The sequence below is a fragment of the Podarcis filfolensis genome (genome assembly GCF_964270895.1).
Source record: "Podarcis filfolensis genome assembly, chromosome: 2".
Lineage (NCBI taxonomy): Eukaryota > Metazoa > Chordata > Lepidosauria > Squamata > Lacertidae > Podarcis > Podarcis filfolensis.
Window position 1 is genome coordinate 55,673,078 of NC_139605.1, and position 12,633 is coordinate 55,685,710.

At 45.3% G+C, this 12,633-nt stretch overlaps 2 protein-coding genes across 2 annotated transcripts; both read right to left on the reverse strand.

Annotated features, from left to right (window-relative positions):
• Window positions 1-110: 110 nt before the first annotated feature.
• B4GALT7 (beta-1,4-galactosyltransferase 7) lies at window positions 111-6,083 on the reverse strand. Its single transcript, XM_083603677.1, has 6 exons — window positions 5,933-6,083; window positions 4,331-4,681; window positions 2,215-2,440; window positions 1,795-1,878; window positions 1,540-1,644; window positions 111-952 (listed from the first exon to the last, which is right to left on the reverse strand). Exons 1-6 carry the CDS (start codon window positions 5,980-5,982, stop codon window positions 797-799), a joined length of 972 nt encoding a protein of 323 aa, XP_083459803.1. The 5' UTR covers window positions 5,983-6,083; the 3' UTR covers window positions 111-796.
• Window positions 6,084-6,440: 357 nt separating this feature from the next.
• Window positions 6,441-12,633, reverse strand: TMED9 (transmembrane p24 trafficking protein 9). Its single transcript, XM_083603678.1, has 5 exons — window positions 12,324-12,633; window positions 11,890-11,990; window positions 10,793-10,918; window positions 10,508-10,654; window positions 6,441-9,452 (listed from the first exon to the last, which is right to left on the reverse strand). Exons 1-5 carry the CDS (start codon window positions 12,475-12,477, stop codon window positions 9,303-9,305), a joined length of 678 nt encoding a protein of 225 aa, XP_083459804.1. The 5' UTR covers window positions 12,478-12,633; the 3' UTR covers window positions 6,441-9,302.

The window sequence follows — 12,633 nt, forward strand, 5'->3', positions numbered from 1 at the left end:
GTTATGAGTGGTTTTGGCTTAAAAACAGACCTCCGGAACGAATTAAGTTCGTAACTGGAGGTACCACTGTACTACTTACAGCAATGCCTATGTGCACACACGCACGCTGATTTCCTTTCATGAGGCACTCGCCTTAATGGCTTTATTGAAGCAAACCAACAGCTTTCAGTGTCTCAAAGACCCCAATAACAAGACACTTTACCACGATGGGTTTAGGTCCGGTGGTAAGTGACGATGCTCTCTGAGCCAGAGCACAAGCGTCCACTTAGCAGGAGAACTCATAGGAAGAGATGGGGTGCACAAGAACTTCACAGCAAGTCTCTACATATTTTGAAATAGGAGAGCAGCAAACTTCCAACAAGTTCACCTGATAGTGATTCTGTAAAGTCCTTTAAGCATCAGCCTGGGAAACAAGTCTACAGGTCCCACTGCCTTGTTATCATGTAGTGTTGGAGCACCGGCTGATATAGGCAGGATGATTCAGTCACTGACCTGCCTCTTAGTCTCAGATTTTCTTACATCTGTTGAGATGTAGGTTGCCAAGTCAACATCCTTCTGAACAGGTGCTCAGCCCATTTAATCTTGCCAGCATCTCTGCATTCACTGTCACGGAGGTCCTGCTCTGCATCTGACCTGTCAACTGATGTGGATCCTCGGACCTTTTGTTGTAACCATTGGACCACAGGCATCCATGCCCTGTTGCTGGCTCCTGCAGAAGGATCTGCCTTTGGAGAGTCCAGACACAATTCTGATAACCAGCTGCTGCAGCAACGCAAGAGTCTATGCAGGAGTCGGCTCAGCCAAATGTGCACCAGGGAGTCTCACTGGTGTCGCATTCTAGGAAGATGTTGAGGACTGTGCAGGGAGATTCTGCCACAGTCAACCGAGTTCGTGACTCCACTCTGTATTGGAGGTTGGTCAAGCCTCCGTGACGGTCCACCTTGAACTGCTCCTACACGGGAACAAAAATGCCACACGTCATACACACAGGTCCAGAGTAGAACAAAAAAATGACATCATGAAGAGGGCTTGTGTGAATCAGCGCAAACAGGGAAGGAGGCTTAAATTTTTTATTTCATTTTATTTATGGCAATCCCAAGGAAGGGAAGCAGACACACATGAACACTGGGAAGAAACAGATCAGAGGCACTAAAGGACGGAGATACTGGCTGCAAAAGGCACACTCCCTAGTTTCTAATGCTAGCATTTATTGCTTAGATTGTAAAGTTTTTATCCACAGTCATCAGGTATAGAAATGTGCCTTTTAAAATTAAATATTTTGAAAAGTCAGTACTGTCTACATATTGTAGAAAAATCTATAACAGATTCATGAGTTCCATGAGTTTCAAGCCATACCTATTTCTGTGCCTTCTGATGTAACCATCTTGCTCAACGCTGTTCCCTCCAGGCTAAGCGGAAGCAACAGTGCAGGACTTACTACAGAGCTATATGGCCAGCTCCACGTAAGAAAAACAATGTATTTTTAGTTCCAACCCCCAGCCCCCTGCTTCCCCCATCTCCCACATGAGAAACTCCCACCTGCTTTTGGGATGCAATGCGCTTCTGGTCTCTCTTGCGCCAAGCTGGGTCATGAAGATGCTGGAATGTCTTATATCCACTTTTAATTCCTGATGGCCGGAACAGCTGAAATAAAAAGTTGGAGCCTACACTGAAGCCAGATAGCTCTGTCCAAAACAGAATTCACACACCATGGCAGAATAACAGGCTCAAATCTCACCCAGAACTAGAGTCCCAAGGTCTCAAACTACAGCGAAAGCCATTCTGCAGCCTCACCTGAAGTCCAGCGCCTCTGATGCGGCGATAAAACTCATCATCCTCACGGCCCCAGCCCCAGAAGCGGTTCGACATTCCATTACACTGAAACAACAATAAAGGCACAGTTTAAACAAGAAATATTTTCCCTCCTTCAAGTCTTGGGACAGAGACAGTAATAACTGCTGCTGTCTTTACTAAGCCACAGCTAACACCATTACTGCAAAACTCTTCATCTTCAGGATTAAATGGAGTAGAATGCATCAAAAGCCATTAAATATACAGTGCCAAGTCTAACCCCCTGGGACAGCTCAGAAGGGTGAGAACAAGACTCTTAATCTCAGGGTGGTGGGTTTGATGAAAATAACCAGCAAGGACTTTGTCCTTCTGTGGGTTGTATAAGATATCCCAGGAGCCCAAAAGAAAGAACTTAGGTCTTACCATTCGATAGTGCTGCTTGGTGAGCAGCAAGATGCCACCTACATAGGTGTTATAGTGATAGAGAGGGTGCAGCTCCGGCGATGCCACGTGGAAAGGGCCTGCAGCTGGGAAGCCGTAGTCCAATTCCTCATTGAGAGGTAACAAGTCCACATCATGCATGGCAATGTAATCTGTGTCATTGCCACTTTCAAGGAAGCCCACATTGATCAGAGATGCTCTGTTAAACCTGCCCAAGAGACCAATGCAAGCAGATGGGACCTATGTCAGAAAATTATATTCAGGAAAGCTCAGCCATCACTGTCAAAAGTGTTCAGCTTGTGCACCAAGCCACTGTTTGATGATCTACGCTGTCCCTAGGAACTCACTGGGAGCTGTCATCTGGAGTTTTGGAGTCACACTATGCAGATGACACCCACCTCTCTCTCTCCCTCTTCCATCTGAATCATGAGAAGTGGCTTAGGTGCTACACAGGCAGTAGTGGTTAGCTGGATATGCACCAGCTAATTGATACTGAATAGGCATAGGTGGCATGTGTATCGGGTTCTCAAAACCATTCTGGTTTGGGTTGCACTCCTCTAGAAGGAGCAGGCTCGTAACTTGAGGTACTCCTGGATGCAGCATGGTCAATGGAAACCCAGGTGGCCTCAGGAGCTAGAAATGCTATTTCCAGCTACAGTTCCTGTCCTGTTAACTTCCAGACTGGATCATTGCAATACACTCTACATGGGGCTGCCTTTGAAGAGGACTTGGAAACTTCAACAGGTTCAAAATTCAGGAGCCAGATTACATACTGGGGTTGCCTTTAGAACTAATATAGCTCCTGTTTTAAAATAGCTGCATTGACTGTTAGTTTCTGGGCTCATGCTACTGTTCAAAGCTCTAAATGGCTTAGGCCCCAAATAACAGACACTGCCTCCATTCCTACAAATCGCCTCAGGTGCTGAGAGAGCCCTCTTTGTAGTCTCACCACTCTCATAAGTTGGTGGAGTAGTGTCTCAGAAGAGGGCAATCTCTGCGGCAGTCCCTGAGTCATGGAATCCCCTCCTCACAGACGTGTTCTGGCACCCTCACAATGCAGCTTTTGGCATAAGCTGAATATGTACCTTTGATACCTGAGATGTGTATTTTCAGGACCCACACTTTTCCAGTGACTGATTTGTTTTACAGCCTGTTTTAATTCTGAATTTTAAATTCCCGCTCTAGGACCTGCTAGTGAAGGGTGGGTAATAAATTTCAAAATAGCAACAACAAGAAGAGTACTAATATTCAGTGAACAGTCATGGTTAAAAGAGCAAGCATTTTGCACTATTGGTGCAGACTTATTATTATATACCCTTTCTGATCATAATCTTCCTATTGAAGGAAACTTTTATTTAATTTTAACTTTTAATTTGGTTGGGAGAATTTGCAACTATGCACTTAAGTGCAATAGCAGAAATGCATTATTAGGATATATTACCAAAAACACATGCTGGAAAGGCAGGAATTCTGAAAATAAAGGGAGGAGAATGAAATGAGGTATGAAATTATAAGAGTGATGGAGAAAACCAAAACTTGACTAGATAGGCCACTGCACCATCTCTTCTTATGTTCTTATAAAACAAATCCAGGAAATACATTTTGTTTTCCAAGACCGTGTGTTTTAAACACACCAAAGCATCCTTATAGTTTCAGAAAAGAAGAGGAACACCCTTATGGAAATGTATAAAAAGCAAAAACTTTCCCTCTGAAAAGAAAGTATCAGTTCTGCTCTATAGATGAGGCAAGAAGGAAAGCTGGGGCTGATAGGAGTTGTTGAGGGCCCCAGTTCCCATGCCCTGAGCTAGAGGAACCTTGGAAAGTCAATTCCTTTAGAATATTTTGTATTATCCAAGCATTGTTTCAATGAGAGATGGATATGAGAGACTTCAGATATGATTTCAAGGTTACACATCTTCCAGGTGGGGGAAATGCAAATATCTATTTTAGATAATACAAAGGCCCAATGTTTCCTTCCATATCAATATCATGTCCAAAGTCACCCAAAGAAGAATGTAATAATTTGGGATACAGGTTAGTTGAAACATTGAAGGGGAGGCACAGCATGGGGTTCACATTCACCCATACCTTACAGTACCTGTAATGATCCACCTGGTTGAGTATGAAGATATGATGGCGAATTTTCTTCCTGCTGAGGAAGCGATGCATGTGAGGCACAAAAGCCAGCAGCTCTTCAAAGCGCTCCCGGAAAGGCACCAACACTGCTAGACGGTGGGGTCCCCATGATGGGTCATCAGGAAGCTGAGGTAGAGGCTCCAATGTGCAGGGTTTCTGAGGCAGTGTAGCTGCAGCTCTTTGACTTCTAGTCACATCCCCAGAACAACTGAGCTGCAGCCACAACAGGGAGAGAAAACCCAGCAACAGTGCAACAAAAAAGAGTTGAAAGAGAGAAAATTTCCGGGGTAGGATACCAAACAGCCGACAGGACCTGAAGCAAAATCAGAATAGGGCAAGTCAACACAGTGAAACATGATAGATAATTCCATGTGCAAAAGAAGGCAAGACAGAAACAAACTGCCACAAGCTTCTCTTAAGCAAGCATCACCTGTTAAGGTGGGGATCATGACAGGCTGGGATTCAGGTCCCTCATTCAACCCACACCACAACAGCAAGAACTTTGGGAAAATACCACTGTCATAATGTGAAAATAAAATAGGTAAGATTGGAATGACATGGAAAGATACATCAAGTTTTGTATGGCCCTTTCAAATCTTAAAAGTACTTCACATACCATTTCAATTATCCTTACAAATATTCATGTGAAGTAATTCAGTCTAATTCCTATACTGTAGTTTATTTTGGGGACGGGGTGGGGGCAGAGAAACAATGGTTTGCCTAAGCTGCCTAGCAAACTTATGGCTGAAGCACTTTTTGAACCAGGGACCTCCCAGCTCTTAGATCAAACTACACACTTACCTGGGAGTAAGCTTTGCATTAAATTGTTACTGAGTAAACATGCACAGAAATATACTGTTAAGTTTCCCCCTATGTTACACCAACTCCAAGAGCTCATCCTATCCCCCCATATTAATCCAAAATGGGCTCTTTAAAAGCACTGCATGTACACTGTGCAAAGTGAAACCCGCCAACTTGAAAACCCTTCTTCCTAACAACTAATGTGTTGCCAATTGCCAGTTACTTGGGAGGAACTTCTTCCTGACTCAAGAGACAACATGGATTCCGTTACTACATCTCTAGGTAAAAAAAAAGATTTGCTATATTTGAGAAGAGGAAGGGCAGGGTGAGATAAGGGGAAGTATACAGCCCTCTTAGACGTCTCTCCCAGCTCAATCTCCACAAAACGCCTCCAGTACAAGCTCCCCGCGCCCCGCTTCAAGTGCTCCTCTCCCCCCCCCCCATATAGTGCTTTCCATTCATTCCTATAGGGGAAGTAAAGTATTCGTGGAGGAAAAAGCAAAGAGATGTGCCACTCGGTGTATAGTTAAGGCGGGAACGTAGCTTGTTTCTCAGCCATTCAGATTCACGCCCATCCTAACCTCCACAGCACCATTTCTTGACCGTTCAAAACTGCGACAAAAAGTCGGAAGATAAAACAGATATTTCAGGACTGAAGCTTAGACGCTGAGCCTTCATGGTCCCCGAGCGCTTCTCATCCATCGCGCCCCCCCTTCCTAGTTCTCCTCCCTCGCATAAATTTCCTCTCCCTTAGGATACTTACCCGCTACCCGCGCGGCGATACATAGTAGACTTGCGCCGGGACGGGAACATCCTACTGCCTTGCCGGCAGGACTCCCCGCCCAACCCGGCCGGGACACGTTGGCGAGGACACCAGGTCCGTCGACTAGAGCGGTCCTCTAGAAACGTGCTCCTCGCTGGCTGTTCCGCCTAACACTCGTTCCTACACGAGGACAGCTACTCCGAGGAACCGCAAATTCGCCGGTTTCCCGACAGAGGTGGAGCACATAGAAAAAATAGAGGAGGAGGAAAACGAGGCAGTAGATCTCAGTAGTATCAGGCAGCTTTATGGGGAGCTTCTAGACAGTCCAGAATGAGCAAATGAATTAACGAAGTTGGGGTAAGATGAAGCATGTAATATGGCTAGTTTTTGTGAAAACATTTTTTTAAAAAAAAGTATTGATACCCTATTACCAAAACTCATATGTACATGCATTTTGGGACTTCTGAAGAAAGTGTAAGATCTTGACATGAAATAAAGTTAACAGTCATTGTTAGAAGGAAATACCATCTTTATTGACTTCTCTCTCATTTGCTTTACAGTAGCAACCAGGGCTAAAATAGCCACAATACAAAAAAACAAGTATTTGCCACTCATTAAAACTGGTCCTTCATCCATAGAGCTTTAGTTGTTTAATCTCCTACATAAAAGCTTGAACTCCTACACTGCAGCATCTAAAATTGTCACCCCATTAAGTTGTCTTAGTTGGTCACAGCAGAGTGTAAGAAACAGGCAACTTCACTTGTTTCACAGGAGCACAGTCAAGGTGGCTTTAGGGAAGTTGGGATCTTAGACCACTTCAACTAGATGGTGTAGTCAGTGGCACAAAAACAGACCATTGCAAATATCACAAACCTGGGAAACTAAAAAAAACAAAAACAAAAAACTCAAATGAAAGAGACCCTTTCCAACAAACCCAGTTCCAATAGAAGGACACCAGCATTCACTCATCTAGTGCAGCAATCTTCACTCATTCTACAGCAGGTCTGGGAACTTTTGGCTGAACCTTTGTTACTGAACTACAGGTCCCATCAGCTGCAAACAGCATGGCTAATGGCCAGGGATGATGGGAGCTGTAGTTCAGCATCATTTGGAGAGCCAAAGGTTCCCCACACCTAGTCTAGAATGTGCTTTCCTGTGCTCTCAACTGTTTTCTTTCTTAAGATAAATATTGGCACAGTCATGAAGCTTTATAATTAAACCCAGTTTAATGCCCTCAAAGAATTATTCTGAACATCTTCAGCACTTCAATGTTTAGCAAGTTCTGCTATCTGAAAATCAAGACAGTTCAGGCCAGAGCAGATTATGTCTGGCTCAGAACTCCTTAGCAACTTGAGGACATTCACAAGTATCTCAGCAATATACCACCACCACCACCCTTTTGTAAATCTAATAACACAACATATTCAAAGCAGTAAGGGGGGAAAAACGATTAAGATAAATTTTAGAAATTGAAAGGCTGGTGCCATTTGAATTGCAGAAGTCACTGCAGTTGTTCCCTTGCCTCTAGTAAACAATTCTGGGTTTTGTATGGCAACAAAAAAATTCCCTTTCACATTTAGGGAAGTGTACACTTGTCTCTACTTTCATGTAAAATCAGTATGGTAATTGTGAAGCCAAAGCTGAGCAAAGAATATGCTACCCTTTTAAGTTTTCTGCTCAGCCATCATGACACACAAAATATGAGCTTCAGACCTCTATAGCAAAAAGAAGGCATGGATAGGTGCTGCTGTGATGGGAATTTAACCATATCTGCACTTTCTCTGTCTCCAATGTGTCTCCTAAAAAATCCATCTCAGATACGCCAAGCCAACACAGCCACTTCTCCAAAGGCTTAGTCACCAGTAACATTTACAAACAAAAGACACTGGACATCACTTAAATAGTCTACATACGGTGGCTAGGTCACCCATAGTGATATTGGCCTGAGAACAAGCTGCATGCCTCCCAACACACATGATCCTTATCCCTCTCATGCACCCAAACTGGGGGCTCGTTACAACAGTTTCTCATAACATCCAAACTTAGGCTTAAGTGCTGCAGCTCACAAGTGTTATGTTTCCATTCCTAACAAGCACGATGTAAGTGTCCAAGCTGGGTGCAATGAAGGGAGGAGAAGGGGAAGGAAGAGTGTATGGGCACATGGTTCAATCTTAGGCCAATAATCCATGGTTGACCAGTTCAAAATAACCATCTTTTTGGCTCTCCCCCTAGTTTAAATGTAACAGTCTTCTGGGTCTCCTCCCTCCCAAATAGCAATCTCAAACTTTGATAGGGGAGGGGTCATGAGAAGATGCTTCAATAATTTTGGAATTATAATCAAACCATATGAATTTGTTGGATGTCCATAAATGTATTTAGCAAAACAAACCCCTAGGAGACCTGGACTGTAAAGTTCCTTGGGAAAGGGATTCTGTTGAAACCAACGGGGTTTGCTTCCAAGTAAATGGGAGTTATGATTGGGCTGGTGGAACAGCTGGAAAAAGCAAGTCAGCACATGTTCCTGCTGCAAGAACAGCAGTGCAGAACCAAGCTTACAACCAATAAGCTCACATTCGTAAGAAAATGAGGCATCTGATCTGCCAGAAGAATAGTGGTTGTGTATATACAGGAAAAGCCAATTTAATTCTAGCAAGCTACAGAGGAAAATATAAGTCAAGAAAATTTCAATACTTAGCTATCCTCAGTTAATAGCCCAATTATTATCACATATCCCAACACATACATACAGAGTGTCCCAATATTATTCCACCAATCTCACAACAGTTAATCCCAAAATCATTCCATATCCGGTTCACATTAAGAATATACAGGACAGGAGAACTGCAGGCAGAGCTTCCAGGTCTTCTTATTCAGTGCTTTTCTTCAAAGCAACATACTGGCGGCATCAAGAAGTCAGCTAGTAAAAATACAGCAGGGCTCAAAACTGGCATCAGTTTCTTGGCTTTGTCATTTGTGACGCTGGCTGGAAAAAAAGGTCCTGGGTGCCCTTGGGAAGAGTTGATTTTTGATGAAGGACACTCTTAGGCAAGAGAAAATCCCACCCCCCAAGCTCCTCACACAGAACATGAGTAACAGTGAGGGAGGGCAGGTCTGGATTGTCTGGAGAGAACACAGTGCCTTAAGAGGCGAAGCTGCTGCCCTGGAACCACAGCAGGCTGAGATGTTGGCAGGGAGGAAGAGAGATGGAAGGACAGAGGCAGAGAGAGGTAGATGATACTGAGCCTGGACAACAACAAGTCTGGTGGAAGAAGACTGAGGAGAGGAGAAGTACCCGTGCAGGCACTGAAGAACTGGGAATGGCTCCTGTGGGAACTGCGGGCCGTTTGCTGATATCAAACCACACTTTTTTTTATACCAGCTTCTTGGCCTCAAAGAAACTTTTAAGATGCCTCATCTGCCAGACTCCAATGGCTACAAGAATGAGGGTCTGGACAATGGACCACCAGAGAACCCGCTGGTTTGTGCTCTCACTAGTTTGCCGGAAGCGCTCCTCTCGCCACTGAGGAAAAAAGAAGAGGAGAAAACAGTTTATGAGTAGGAAAGGGGAGAGGATTCATCAAAAGCTAAAAGGATACTTTTTTAGCATGAGTTGGGGGGAACAGCTGACTCTGGAAACCAAAGTTTGGCCACAGTCACACTACACATTTAAAGTACTATGATACCATATTAAACAGCCATGGCTTCATCCAAAGAATTCTGGGAGTTTATTAAGGGTGCTGAGAGTTGTGGGCGGCCTCTATTCCCCTCACACCGCTACAATTCCCACAAATCCCTATGAAGTGGGATTGCTTGTTAAACCACTCCGGGAATTGCAGCTCTGTGAGGGGAATGGGTCTCCTATAACTTTCAGCACCCTTAACAGCCTATTGTTCGGGGACTTTTTGGGAGAAGCCATGACTGTTTAAAGTCGTATCACAGTGCTTTAATCGTATTGTATGAATGTGGCTGAAGTCTACCTTCCACAAATAGCACAACCTTAACTAATAAGGGTGCATATTCCCTTTAGAAAGAAGCCCTCTTCCCCTCGTCAGAACTGTATGATGTGAGCATGTAAGCAGACCACTTCCTTTCCCAGCCTTATTATACAGAGAGCATTACTGGAGACCAGCTGAGAACCTCTTTGGAAGCTACCCATGCCAAGACAGACTAGTTGTCCATCTAGGCTGGTACAGTCTACTCTGATTGGCTGGGGCTGTCTCGGGTCTCAGGAGGAAATGTCTTCTCCATCATCTACTGCCAGAGTCTTTTAACTGGAGGCATCAGAGAATGAACATGGACCTTCGGCGTATGAAGCAGGTGCTCTGCCACTGAAGTACAGAGCTGGATTCAACCAAGATGTTGCACTAGCAGAAGCCAGCACAGGGAGTCCCACTAGCACACTGGGACTTCCCCCACCATCCCTGTCCTCTCAAATTGGGTTGCAAGAATCCCCAGAGTAGTGCATGGAAGGAGGAGAGAGTAGATTGTTCCATTTGGCAAGCGGAAAAAATTGTGAAGCTGGAACTATCACCTTAACATGACATTAAATTTCACCCACAGTCCCCCTCTTTTTACCCGCTGGTAGTTCTGCTCTTTCTGGATCTGTTCAATCTGCTCTAGGAGCTGGCGTACACGTAGCTGCAGCTCACTCAACTTGTCTTTGGCTGCAATCTCAGCATAGTCGTTGGCATGTTCCCCAACCTGGATATCGAGGTGGACCCTCTGCAATGAAATTCGAAACAATGTCAGCAGTGAAAACTTGGGCCTGAAGATACCCACCAAAGCATGATGCTTCAGGAGCTGGCTTGTCAAGTCAAATGAACCCAAACACAAATCTTCCCTTTGCATGAATCCTCTTACCAGCATGCCTCCCGCAAAAAGGGAAAACTTTGTGGAATTAGAATGTAGGCAGATCTGATGTTCCCCAGGAGTGTGTGAAGTAAAGGTGAATCTGCCCTCTGACCCATACTGTCGAGACAACACCACCTACAGAACAGAACAGAAGGGAATGTAACGTATGAGTCAACCAAACATACCAAAACCATTTTGATACCAGGGTTCACACAGCCATAATCAGTTAAATTAGGAAACACTGAAAATTTGTAGTACCAGTATTTTAGGTTGATTACACATATGCTTCTGGAATACTCTGCTCTGTATAATTAAAAACTATTAAGATTTCTATTGTGTACCTGAAGTCTTCTGGATAAAGTCTTCAAGCTGCATCCATTCCACCATGATATATAGCCTGTTCTACATACAATAATATATCAACATGATACATTGCCAGTTCTGCAGGCCATAAAGCCAACATCTGTAGCTCCAACAGGTGTGTGCTGAGTGGTTTTCCACAGCAAAAGGCCATGACAACAAATCAACAGCATGAAGTTTGAGATCTGCATTGTTATCTCTAAACAGTCATGCACCCAGACTCTTCTTTGGGAATGAAAGAGGTGGTCTGCAAATTATCCAAAGCTGTTCACAAAACACTGATGTAGTGAGCTCAACGTACTAGTCCTATTGCCACACAAAAGGGCACAAGGGACCAAAAATACAACCCTGCTTCTTCCTATCAAGTCTGGGGTGCCAACTTGAATAAAATATTGGGGGGGCCCAGGTAAGCCCTACCCTGCATAATCAATCACAAGAGGCAGCACATGCACACCATTTAAATGGCAATGCCCTGACTCCCTCAATTATTGTATTGGAGAGGCCGAAGGGACCTTGGCCCCTAGAAGTTGGCTCCTATGGGTGAAATACTTGCATATCAGCACACCAGACAACAGACCAGGATAATACAATCAAAATAATGGCCCTTAGGAGACCAAGATCAGAAAAGGAAAGACCCCTTTCTCTATACTTCTGAGCAGAAATAGTCTGTGGTTACACCATACACCTGAGACACACATCTGCCCTCAGATCAACAGAGCACGTGGGCTTCTTCTGTGTCCGTGTACCTTTTCATCAGGGTCCTTCACTTCCACAAACATGCCCAGGCCAGGAGTAGCTGGAAGGTACTCTTCCCGTTGCTTATCAAACAGCTGCGTCCGGTAATTCCCTGTGATATAGAAACGGAATAGGATGAGGGGAAAGTTGGCCGCCCAAACAGTTAAATAACTTAATCTCCCAGCTGAATCTCCATCACCATCTGCTATATACATATACACAGGTAAATCTCCTCCCGTGTTCCCATCTCACCCACAGTTTCATTGCCCAACTCTCTTCCCGATCGGCAGCCCCTCGAAAGCCTTTAATACCCGCAGCCCCCCCCAGTTCATTGCGCCCCAGATCCACCCCCTCTTTACTCTTCCTGGGCCATGAATCCGACACCCCCCCCCCCGCCTAGCTAGCGCCACTTTCCCTGCTCTCCCCTCCGCCCCGCCAGGCGCACCGATGACCATGGTCTCGTCGGGGATCTCCTCGATGAAGCACTTGCGCTCTGTCTCGCCCAGGTGGAAGTAGAGGCCCCAGCCGGGCGAGGCGAGGCCGGCCAGCAGCAGCAAGAGCCGCAAGAGCACCGACGGGCTGCGCACGGGAGCCGCCATCACGCCGCGCCTGCGTCCCGCCTCTCCTCTGCTCCTCGAGCCACGTAATCGCTCCAGCCGAGAGCGCTGAGCAGCCGCGCGGCCTTCAGGAGGCAGGACTACAACTCCCAGCAGCCCTCGGGAAGGAAGCGGCGCCGGGCCGTTCGCTGGAGAACC